Source organism: Cajanus cajan, chromosome 11, assembly GCF_000230855.2.
Source record: "Cajanus cajan strain Asha chromosome 11, NIPB_CcT2T_4, whole genome shotgun sequence".
Classification (NCBI taxonomy): Eukaryota; Viridiplantae; Streptophyta; class Magnoliopsida; order Fabales; family Fabaceae; genus Cajanus; species Cajanus cajan.
The window spans coordinates 6,047,699-6,060,984 of NC_138527.1; the positions used below are offsets into that span (position 1 = coordinate 6,047,699).

A 13,286-nucleotide genomic window follows, 5' to 3' on the forward strand; every position below is an offset into this window, starting at 1 on the left:
ACAATAGGTTAATATTGTTAATGTTAATTAGACTAAAAAGACTATATTGTATATTTTTAAAAATTAAGAGACAAAATTGAATAAATAAAATAAAATGAGAAACTAGAAGAGTAATTTAGCCATAAGTTAATTACTCACTTCATCAATGTTAGTTGCTCATTTATTTATTTCAATGGAGACATAAAATATTTTTTCCCCACTGATAATGTATAGTAAAGCTATTAGCTTCTACAATCAACCCTTGTACACTATAAATATCTTGGGTGAAAGTATTTTTTATGAGTTTTTCGTCGACAAAAAGAGTTTTAGGAATTCTTTTGACTATATATCTAATTTGATTTTTATTTTTAATAATTATTTTTAATTAAATTTTAATATTTAAAATAAATTATTAATAAATAAAAATAATTTTGTGTAACAATATAATTTTTTTATCATAAATATAAAATATAATATATATATATTAAAAATATCTATTTATTCAAAATGATAAATATAAGTTTTATATTTAAATATAATATTTATTTGTATACTTAATTTATTATAAAATTTTAGTTATACATAATAAACATTATTATGTGTATTTCACGTGTTAAAATACTAATTTTTTTTCGACTCATACTTAAAACAATATTCGACTGATTTACGTTTTTTACATTATTAATTCATGAGAATAAAATAAATTTGCTATTCAATAATTTGAAAAAAGATTTAAATATTTTTAGTGTCTCAAATTTAAATTAAATTTATTTTTAGTCTCTTAAATTTAAAATTGATCTTTTTATTTCTTATAATTTTGAAAAATATTGTTTTAGTTTTTATACTCAAATTTTGTTAAGAAATCTACTAAATATTATCGTATCAAATTTACCTATTAATATACCTGTTAGTGAAAATATCATATTAAACATAATTAATGGTATATAATTATCTTAATTTATTATTTTTAAATATATCATTAAAATAAAATTTTTAAAAATTATAAAATTAAAAATAATAATTTTAAATTTAAAAATTAAAAATAAATTTATCTTAACTTTAAAAATTAGAAAGTCATCTATGTAACTTCCTTTATGCTTTTTCCCAAAGTATGCGATCTACACATGACACAACATGTGTACAAGGTCCCATCAACCCAGCCTTGTCTTTTTGTCATAGTGTTCCAAAACTAGTTTTTTCTCTGAACCCAATACGGTCATTTCCAAGCAAATAGATCTTCCATAAGGCCTTCATTCTACAATTGCCAACACACCAATTCCAACCTTATCTTGAGGACACCTCCATCTCCTTCCTTTGGTTATTGTTAGAGCACAAACAAGGTAATTTGACAAATACAAGAGCCACCATACTATGCAATATGAACCATACTACACTTCCCATGAAAGGTGTGGCCACATGGACAGTGATGCCATCACCTATGCTTCCTATACCATTACCATCTTCTCTCAATAAAATTTCCACTCACAATTTGGGCTTGTGTTGTCCCTTAAAAGATTTGACTTTGAGCAACCAAAGAGGTACAAGCCTCTTGTGTGCAGCAAGGAGGCAAATTAGATACCAAGATGAGGATGAAGATAGTGATGAAGAGTATGGGCACAATGAGGAGATTGCTAAGTTAGAGTTTTATAGTCAAACAGCAAAAGGAGAAGCACTCATTGTGCATGCACTTGTTGACCATGAGGAAGTAGATGTGCTTATCTTCAAGGTTAGTTTGACATATTATGCTAATAATAATTGATTTTATTATATATAGTCTTGGTTGGTACTCAGTATGTTAATATTGTTTGGCTGATTGTGGAATTACTCTATAGATAGAAAGATGTTTCCTAAGAGAAATTTAAATTTGATTGCAACACATTTCAGGGGTTCTCATCATGCTTGAGCTACAGTACCATCTCTGACCCAACAAGAAGCATTCTTCCAGCCAGGGCAGTGATAATGTCCATAGATAGAATCAGAGGACCTTTTGACCCTGCCAATATAGAGTATCTGCAGAAGGGTGTAACCTGGGAAGAATTCAAGACAAATCTTCTCTCCAATTAAAGAGCATTCAATTTTGTTCTCAATTTTTTTTTCTTCTTCAAACAAGCTGAAAATATATTGTTGTTTTGTTTTTAATCATAAAAATGTCATTTTTAGAATTAATTTTTGTTTGGAATAAAAAATTATCTTCTCTATTTTCTAGGTAACTATTTGAAAATAAATATATAAACAAAATGACATTTATAATTAAAATTAAAAATTAAAAAATAACAAATATTTTCTTAAAATCAGTCATATGTTTAATTTTCCCCCATCCTTTGTGGCTCTATTGTCATATTGGTTCCTTAATGCTGTTAGGATTTTCCTTTTTTTTCTTTCTCATTTTGTGGTCAATACATTAGGATTGTACCCTTCAAGGAATGGTACATTACATTTGAAATTCAATGAAATATGCCAATGTGATAACAAGTTGATCAAGAACAAAGCTTTATACTTTGAGGGTGTCTTGCATTGGCTCACATATGATGATCAAATATTCAAATCCCACTTTGGATGCTAAGAGCCGTCTTGGTCGGTTTCGGTCCATGTTAAGTCGACCTAAAACTAAAGTTATTAAAATTCAAGTTTTAAGTTCACTAAAAAAAATATTATAATCAGTTTTTTACAAAATAAAAAGGCCATATATTAATAATAAAACTCAAATATATCTCTTTGATCTAAAATAATTTTTCTTAAATTTCCTTTTTTTTAAGTCTTATTACTCATCATTCAATTGACCCTAACTAACATCAGTCCTAGACAGAGTTTTGGGCCGTTCCTTAAAACATGTATTGGAGAATCTGAAGGGAGGCTGTTTTTGTGTCTTGGTATGGTATCTTGAAGATTATTATGAGTTCAAATGGACACTCACCCTTGGCAAGGATCCAGAAATAAATAAACTTAAAAAAATAAACTCTACTAAATAATATATATGCATCAAATTAATGAATAAAAATTCTTTTGATAGTTAAAGAAAAATGAAAAAAAAAGAAGAATACTTCTTTCTGTACAAGTAAGGACGTTTGGTCATTCCTACATCGGCCACCAAATGGAAGAATCAGGTAGCCGAACGCCAATCGGCCACCTGAATCAGCCCATCATCACTTAACACTTAATCTAGGCTTAGGGGATAATTACTTGATTAAACCCTAAACCCTAAACCCTAATACGATAAATACACTATAGGGCCCATAAGGCTCAAGGCCCATAAATGTCAGTATAAATAGCTCAGGTCAAAAGGTAACGTGACTGTTCATTAATTACTCTCGATATTTGTGTTTGTCCTGACTTGAGCGTTGGAGTGCCTTTTGCAGGTACCAACCCCTCACTCACATCGGATCAGAGCAGTTGTTCGGCCCTCAATTTACGAGAAGATTACTGGTGTATCCTCTAGACAGGTACACTTTCAATTATATAATAATCCAATAAAGAAAATACAAGTTTGAGGAGATTTTTTTTATTAAAAGTAATTATGATATGTAACATAAGTTAACATAAATAACTATTGATAAAAGACTTATTTCATTGAGATATTATAAAAGTTTAAATATGATTTTAATTTTTAGTCCCTTAAATTTAACGTAAATTTGTTTTAATTTCTCAAATTTAAAATCATTCTTTTTATCTTATAATTTTTAAAGAATTTGTTTTAGTTTTTATATTTAAATTTTATTAATAAATATGTTAAATACTGCCACATAAAATCTACTTATTAGTATTTTTATTAATAAAAATATTACAATAAATCTTATTGATATAACATAACTATTTTAATTTATCACTTTTAAATATTTTATTGGTGAATTTAGGAAATAAAATAATTTTTAAAAAAATTATGAGAACTAAAAAAAAGTAGTTTTAAATTTAAGGGATTAATAATAAATTTATCTTAAATTTAAGAAATTAAAAATATAATTAGTAATGATGCTTATTTAATATTGTAATTTTATAATAGATGAATAAAAAGTAAAATTAAAGATAAAGAAGAAAAAAATAGGATAACACTACCTAAATCACATACTCTTTAATTTTGTTTATGACTCCTATACTTGCAACTCCCTCTGTTTAATTTTTAAAAAATGCCATGAGATAAGTTTGAATTTTGTTCTGGTGATTCTCAGTGTTAATTTACTCGTTGGACAAAACACACATGGTAAGAATTCAAAAGGATTAATCTGAATGCATTCAAAGGATCAAGTGTATATCAAATAAAATAACTAAATTTTATAAAATTATAACCTATTTATTATTTTTATCCCACTTGGTAAATCACTGCAAGAGATTGAAGGAAAGAATTTTTATTTTTATATAATGGCCCGTGGATGAATCCTCTGGCCTTCCAAGATCTCTCTTGCTAATGAAGTGTGCGAATCTGTGACACTAATAGTAATTCCCTATTCATGCAGCTTGATTTAACAAGTCACACATATCATACATTTTTTATATCTCTTATTTTTTTATTATTAAAATTATTTGAAAGCGTTAAAGTCATAAAGTTTCAAACACAAATAAAGGATGTACTTGTTCAATTATCGAAAACTAGTGAAGATCCTAAAATAAAGAGTGAAGCCATGTGTTTAGTGACTTATGAGATGAAAAATTTTGAATTTTTTATTAGGAATAAATATTTGGTATGATATACTTTTTGCTGTTATTTCTGTAAGTAAGATTATGCAATCTAAAGATATGCATATAGATGTTGTTATAAATCACTTAAGAGGCCTTATAACTTATTTAAAAAATTATAAGGAAAATAGTTTTGCATTTGTATTAGAATCCACCAAAGAAATGACTATATTGAAATGAATATAGAGCCTAAGTTCGATGAAAAACGTAAGATTTATAGGAAAAAATATTTTGATGACATTGATAGTGATGAGATAGCTCATTTGAAGATTCTTTTCGCATTGATTATTTTTTTGTATATATTACATCAATCTATTTCTTCTATTGAGAGTCGACTTGAACAATTTTTAGAATATGAAAACATGTTTGGTTTTTTATTTGATTCAAATAAATTTAAAACTTTAGGAGAAGATGAATTGAAAAAATATTGTATCAATCTTGAAAAATTTTTGAGTTTTGAGAACCATTCTGATATTGATGGTCTTGATTTGTTTTCAGAATTAAAGTTATTAAAAGAAATTCTAACAAATGAAATTAACACATCATTAAAAATATTGAACTATATAAAAAGATCATGTTCTTTTCCAAATACATACATTGCTTATAGAATATTATTAACATTACCTATAATTGTTGCGACTGCCGAAATTTTTTTTCAAAATTAAAATTGATTAAATTATATTTAAGATCAACTATGCTACAAAATAGGTTGAATGAGTTAACTATATTATCTATTGAGAGTGAGAGGTTAGAATTACATGATTATAAAACTTTAATAAATAATTTTGCAGTTCAAAAAACCAGAAAAATAACATAAAAATTATTAGGCTATATTAACATAGACCCCTATTTTAATTTTTGCCTATAACTCTAAAATTCCTAGATACAGCCCTAAAAGACACTAGAATAAGATATCAGTAATTGACAAGTTTCTTGTTAATATTTCAGTCAATACATAAATAACCTCTTTCCCCTTGTAATTTTTGTCTGAGTTAGGGCTTACAATTGAATTTATGCTCATTTTTATACTTCAGTTCTTCCACCAATATCTTTAATTCTTAGCTTAAAACAAGATTTTTAGAAATTATAAGATTAAAAAGATGGATTTTAAATTTAAACAAATTTAAACGATTAAAAACCTTCATTTCTCTGATATGGGTGTGTATTCTTAACAGAAATAAAATACCGGCTTCTGTGATTCAAGCTTGATAATTTTCAAATTTAACAGCATATAAACATCTGACTGGCTGTTCTCTTTTCATATTATGGTGAGGATTTAATTTTATGGTCAGTTATTAGCGCCTAGATCGATCGATCTTGCAAAATTTGAAATGAAAATGAGATCACACTTGTAAAACCATTTACATAAGAGATTACTCTTGTATTTTGGGAACTTTTTACTGTACTAGAATTTTTTAAAAAGAAAAATACAAAAATAAACCTTTCAATAATTTATTTACGAAAGTAAACCGATTTAATGTGCATGGTCCCCAAAATTGAATTCCGACCAGCAAAGTGACATCAATTTCGCAATTGAATGTATGAAGGCAATACATTTTTCCTGCCGGAATTCGATCCCGATTCGAATTCCGTGCAGGGATTAAACTTTTTTCCCAGTATTTTATATATATAAATTAAATATTAAAAATATTTTAAAAATATATTATAAATATAAGATAAAATTTAAATAAATAATAATTTTAATAAATTATATTTATAATAAATTATAATTTTAATAAGTTAAAAAATCAATAAGTTATTATTTGAAAAAAATTTAAATTTAATAAGTTAGAATGTATTATATATATATATATATATATATATTTAAAAATATCAAAATTATTTATAATTAAAATATATTTATAATAACAAAATTGAATAAATAATTTTTTAAGTATGATACAAAAAACATGTATAATAAAAAAAATAATTGTGTATTTTCTTCATATTATTTGTATAAGTTAAATATTAGAAGATGAAAAATAATTCTTTTATAAGAAAAATATAAATGAAAAATAATAATATTATGTTTATTAATTTATAGTTTTATGTAAATTTATATAAGTTAGAAGATGAAAATTTATATTTTTATGTAAATGTTTATAAGTTATAATTTTAAAAATTTTATATTTATAATACGTTATAATTTGAAGAAGTTAGTATTTTAATAAGTTCTAATTTGAAGTTTAAAAATTTAATATGTTAGAATTTGAATAAGTTAAATTTTTCATAAGTTCAAATATAAATAAGTTATAATTTGAAAAAGTTATATTTATAATAAGTTATAATTTAAAATAAATTATAATTTATAATAAGTTATAATTTTAATAAGTTATAAATTTAATAAGTTAGAATTATTTATAATTTATAATAAATTATAATTTTAGTAAGTTATAAACTTAATAAGTTAGAATTATTTATAATAAGTTATAATTTTAATAAGTTATAATTTTAGAAATGTAATTTATTTTTAAAGGTTTTTGAAAATTTTAAAAATGAAAACAGTAAATTTGAAATGAATTTTAAATATATTATAATTTTTATAATATGTAATATTATGTTTAGATATTTATTTAAATATGTGGTAATATTATATTTAGATATTTATTTAATTAAGTCTAAGTTGATATTTTTAGTGAACTACACTAAAGTATATATAGACATGTTCTGGAAATGAATGTTTTTGAATGAGGTGGATACTTGTTATTTGAAAATTTTGAATTGAAAAAATTATAACTTGCAAGGAAGCTTCACAATGTTTTACATACAATTATTAACTATTTCTTAATGGTGGCCAGTTCCACAACGAGAACGACGTTTGTTACGTGGTGGATTTTTTCGTTGTGGTTTTTGATCTTGGAATCCAAGATCAAGTTGTGGAAGATTTGAGTCATTTTGAAGGGCCATTTGTTGGAAAGCATTTGAGGAACTACTAGGTTTATTTGCAAAATTCGGTTGATAAAGAGACTGCATGTAACTTTGTGCTGAAGTTGGAGTTGTAAAATCAACTCCAAATAAGTTTTAAAAAAAGTCATCTGAAGTAGTTGCAAACGAATACCTTTTATCAATTATGTTTGCTTCAGGCGTGATGTTTGGTGGAGGAAATGATGTAGTCTTGTGATATGATCGCGTGGAAGACATACCGGTATCAAATGATGTGGTAGTCCGTAGTGGTTGATGGCTCCTCCTTGGATCTTGTAGTAGTGATTGCACAGATAGGAAATAGATGGAATTGACAATGTATCATTCCATGTATTGTCGTGTGTAACACAATGGGCCTTGCATTGGATGACCTGTTAATGTCAGTTCACGCCTATTGTTCCACACATCTAACCATTATGCGTGTCTTATGATCCAATTTTCATCTTGTCTTCCTCTCATTAATAATAATAAATAATAGGGCACAGTCGCACAGGTTTCAATGGTTCAATGCTACATTGATAATAATAAATAATAATAATATAATATAAAATTAAAATATTAGAGATTCATGTTATTAGGCTTGCCAACAACCCATACAATACGGAGGAGCCATTTGAAATTCTCATTAAAGGCCACAAGGCCCAAAGGCCCACGTCCAAATCCACCTTTCATTCTAATCTTTTTCCATGCCACGTTAACTTGCAGCACTCAGTAAAAATTTATATTAAAAGAAATTGCTAGGTCTCCATTCGTATGGGTTGATAGATTGGCGTCATTAACCGCCAAATTCCAGATTCACCACAGTAGCAAACCAAAATCAAGCGATTCAAGCCAAAATCAAGCCAAAATCACATATTTATCACTATTTACCGCATAACCAATGGATTTGAGAGTGCGGCACAGCAACAAGCCGACAACATTAGCAAGGATATCAACGACACAAACAAAGAGAAACAGGGGTAAGAGGCAGAAAACTTACGATTAACAAGCAAGCTTCCTCTTCTTGGTAGAGATATAAAGGGGGTTTCGGATGAAAGTGTAAGTTCTATGTTATTGTTTTTCACCTTTTAAGTCATTTTAAAGTTTGAACCATTATTAATCTACTAAAACGATTCTCTGTTCCAAGTCCAACCTTGTCATATTGCGGATTCAAAACGGAGGTGTTGAGGATGCAACACCGTTACGTTACGGAAAAATCTATGATTTTCGGTCTCATCGCAATTGCGGTACGATGCCGTTGCGAACAAGGCCGCAACCGCCGCAATGCGTGATGCGGTCTGCAATTTAAAACCCTGTTTTCAATAAAAGAGAAGACTTCTTCATCATTTACGTGGTATTTCGTGAACTTTGTATTCTGGTCCTAATAGGTTCTTGGAGCAGCTACAAATTAAATTATGGCAGGAGTTGGAGACAATCCTGTAGTGAGAAGAGGTCATTTGGTTTCAAAAGTCTTGATGCAAGTGGTTGATTATGGGGGATCGTAATACTCAATTTTTCCATGGCTTGACGGTGATTCGGTGTAAGAAAAATTGAATAACAAGACTACTTAATGAGGATCAAGAGTGGATTTGCAATCAACAGGAGTTGGAATCTTTGGTCACTAAGTTCTATGAAGATCTTTTCCATGAACCTGGAGGTCATGTCCCCTTTTGTATTACTAATATGTTTCCCACTTTCTCGAGAACTAAAATTGAGGAGATTGATAAGGAGATAAGCAATGAGGAAATATTAGCCATCGTTAAAAGTATGAATGAGTTTAAAGCGTCAGCACCAGATGGCCTTCAAGCCATTTTATATCAATCCCAATGGAATAATGTGGGATCGAAGTTATGTAATTTTATCCAAGATATTTTCGCTCATTGAGAAAATATTTCTAAGATCAATTATACACTTATCACTTAATTCCCTAAATGGAACAAGTAACCCAACTTAAACATATGGATCTTATTGATTTATGTAATGTCTCCTACAAAATTATAACCAAAATGTAGGTACACCGGATTAGGGGACACATGGACAAGCTAGTCCATCCAAATCAATGCAACTTTGTTCCCCATTGGAACAACACGGATAATGTCATCATAGCTTAAGAAGTCATCCATTCAATTAAGACTAAAACTGGGAAGGTTGGTTAGATGGCTATCAAGATAGACCTTGAAAAGGCATATGATAGATTAAATTGGCTGTTTATCAAGGAGACTATGGAAGATATTAGGATGCCACATAAAACCATTGAGCTTATTTGGAGTTGTATATCTTCAACCAAGTTATGTATGCTCTGGAATGGAGAGGTGTTAGAGTCCTTCTCTCCTTCTCGTGGGGTGAGGCAAGCTAATCCTATATCTCCATATTTGTTTGTGCTGTGCATGGAGAGACTTTTTCATCTTATTGAAATCATCATGGCTTAGAAACTGTGGAAGCCTATTTGTTTATCTCGTTGAGGACCCACATTATCTCACCTGGCCTTTACGGACGATTTAGTTTTGTTTGCGGAGGCCATCATGGATCAATTTGAAGTTCAACAATCTTGTCTAAGTCTTGTTTGCAATAGCTCGGGCCAAAAGATTGGTCAGGATAAAGCAAGGATCTTCTTTTCCAAAAATGTGGCTGGAAATGTGAGAGATGAAATTAGCTCATCATTTGGTTTTCAAAGAGCTAACAATCTAGGTAAATATTTAGGTATTCCTTTGGATCATTCAAGAGTGAACCAAGAAACTTATCGTGGAATCATTGACAAGGTTAACCAAAGAATTTTTTTTAACAGCAAAAGAAATTTATTAATCTGGTACAAGGGGTACCATAAACCCGTTTACAACAGGAGAAGACATAGAAAACATAAATTGAACACGTAAATTTATTTGCCATCTCCATAAAACCTCCTCCTTCATCCCTAGGACAAATGCAAAGACCAAGGTTGCTACACCATTGTGAGAATGTAAATAAAAAATTCTTCTTAAAACTTGACAACCACGACCAAGAGGTAAAGAGAATGTCCTTGATAATTTTTTTTAGATCAAAGCCTCCATGTTCAAAGACACATAGATTTCTGTGCCTCCACAGGGTCCACATAGTCGTACTCCATATTATGCGCCAGGTTTCCACTTCTGACTTGGACAATAATGGACCCGGAATGAAGCCAAAATCTTGTTCTAATGACTGTGGTAGGGGAGAAGGGCAATTTATCCAACTGAGCCATTGTGTCCATACCTTATGTACTAGAGGAAATGTGCAAAAAATGTGTGAAGAGCTTTCAGGTTCTACTTTTCAAAAGGCACATAACATCTCTTGTGAACCTAAGATGACATTTTTTTTACCAAATTATCAACTGTTGGTAGTCCCCCTTGCAGAAACCTCCACATAAAAATCTAAACTTTGGGAGGAGCTAAAGTATTCCAAATTTGCTTAAGAGTTATGGCTTCAGTAGACCCATAGACTTCTGCGTGAATAACTTTATAAGTTGACCTGACTGTAAACGAGCCAGAGGAGTCAAGCTTCCATACCCATGAGTTTGATAGGTCTTTGTAGAAAGTGATACTCTTAATTGTATGTAGCATAGCCTGTTCCTGAGCTAGCTTCCATTCGAACCAGTTCCTACGCCATCTAAAATGCCATACCCAACCAGATTCCGACCAACACCCCATATTAGCAATTGTGTCATGTTTTTGTTCTGAATTTAGGTACAACCTTGAATATGTTGCTGTCAGAGTTTCTGTTCCAGCCCATTTATCCTCCCAAAATTTAACCCATGTCCCATCTCCAATTTTCCAGCTTACTAAGTTATCAAACCAACTATCCTCCATCTCATTTTCACAAACCTTTAGGAGGTCATGCCACCAGATAGAATCTTTGCTAGAGGCATTATGTAGAGACATGTTGCTACCTCCTTTGTACCTTGAATGTAACACTTTTCCCCATAAGGTGTTTGGATGATGGAAAAGGTTCCATCTCCATTTTGCCGACAAAGTAGTGTTAAACATAGTGATATCTTTTACACCTAATCCACCTTGTGCCTTTGGTTGAGTAATCTTGTCCCACTTAATCCATGAAATCTTTTGTTGACTCTCTCTAGACCCCCATAGGAAACTCCTCTGTATGGACTTTATTTGCCTAGCCATCTTCTTTGGCATTTTGAAGGAAGATAGGTAGAAAAGGGGTAGAGAAGCAAGAGCAGAATTGATCAAGCACACCCTTCCCGCCATAAAGAGCGATTTACTCTTCCATAAGAACAACTTCTTTTTAAGTTTTTGAAGGATGGGGTTCCATGTCTCCACCCTCCTTGGATTCGCTCCTATAGGCAAGCCAAGATAAAAGAAAGGGAAATGTAAAAGTTTACAATTCAACAGATGGGAATAACTCTCCACTATTGATGGTTCCATGCCAACCGCTCCAAAATTACTTTTACAAAAATTGACCTTTAACCCTGATACAATCTCAAAGCACCGCAATATGCTTTTTATTACAATAACATTCTCAAGACAAGCTTCCCCCAAGAACATGGTATCATCTGCATATTGGACTATACTAATGTCAATTTTGTCTTTACCCACCTTCAGGCCTTTGAACAAACTTTTTTTCTCTGCCTCCCTCATCATACCTGTCAACCCCTCGGCAACAACGTTAAAAAGGAATGGTGCCAGAGGGTCTCCCTACCTTAAACCTCTCTTTAGGCTAAATTCATCAGTTGGACTTGCATTAACAAGCACTGATACATGGGCTGTTTTCAAAAATTCACTTATCCAATCTACCCATTTGTCACTAAATCCCAAGCGTTGGAGCATATAAAGGAGGTAGTTCCAGTTAACTGAGTCATATGCCTTTTCATAATCCACCTTAAAGAAGTTACTGCCTTTTTTCTCCCTCTTTGCTTCGTAAATAGCCTCATTAACCACCAGTACACCATGCAATAGATTCCTCCCTTCTAAAAATGTGCTTTGTCTCTCATCTATAAAACATGGTAACACGATTTTCAATCTATTAGCTAGAATCTTGGACAAAATCTTATACATACACCCCACCAAAGAAATAGGTCTAAAGTCACCCAAATGTTGTGGGTCTTCCTTCTTGGGAATAAGAGTAATGAATGTAGAACTGGAACCTCGAGGTAGCTTACTATTAACATGAAATTCGTTAACAAAATGAATGATATCCCCTTTCATAATATCCCAAAATGCCTTTAAGAATTTAAAGTTGAAGCCATCTGGCCCAGGACTCTTGGAACTACCACAATCCCACACTACTTTCTTGATCTCCTCTTCTTTAAACTCAGCGATAAGCCTTTCATTTTGAGTTGTAGAGATACTTTTAAAGTGTATGCCGACCAGATTGGGCCTTTTATCATATTGTTCTTGAAATCTATCTTGAAAAAAAGTTTTTACATAACTTTTGACCTCCTTTGGCTCATCTATCCAAGAGCCATCAATGAATAATCCTCTAAGAGCATTTTTGTTTCTTCTCCAATTCACCATGAGGTGAAAAAATCTGGTATTAAAATCCCCTTCCTTTAGCCATGTCACCCTAGACTTTTGGGATAAGATTGATTCATTCCATATAGCCACCTTCCGAAATTCTTGTTGTAAGTCTCTTCTTTTTTGTAGTTCTTCGGTTGTTAACCCTGCACTCTCCTCCTTTTTGTCCAAATTGTTCATTTCCTCTACAACTCGATTCTGGTTTGCAGTATGACTTCCAAACTTTGTTGCGTTACACTCTTTTAACCTTAA

At 30.4% G+C, this 13,286-nt stretch overlaps 1 protein-coding gene across 1 annotated transcript; it reads left to right on the top strand.

Moving 5' to 3' along the window:
- Positions 1-1,231: 1,231 nt before the first annotated feature.
- Positions 1,232-2,177, top strand: LOC109812991 (uncharacterized). Its single transcript, XM_020377084.3, has 2 exons — positions 1,232-1,705; positions 1,864-2,177. The coding sequence occupies exons 1-2, from the start codon at positions 1,358-1,360 to the stop codon at positions 2,041-2,043; spliced, it is 528 nt and encodes a 175-aa protein (XP_020232673.1). The 5' UTR covers positions 1,232-1,357; the 3' UTR covers positions 2,044-2,177.
- Positions 2,178-13,286: the final 11,109 nt, after the last annotated feature.

Bases quoted from the DNA above. Each gene is read 5' to 3' on its own strand.
- LOC109812991 (XM_020377084.3), top strand. From the start codon at position 1,358: ATGAACCATACTACACTTCCCATGAAAGGTGTGGCCACATGGACAGTG. The intron at 1,706-1,863 runs GTTAGTTTGACA...AACACATTTCAG, and splicing joins TAGATGTGCTTATCTTCAAG to GGGTTCTCATCATGCTTGAG.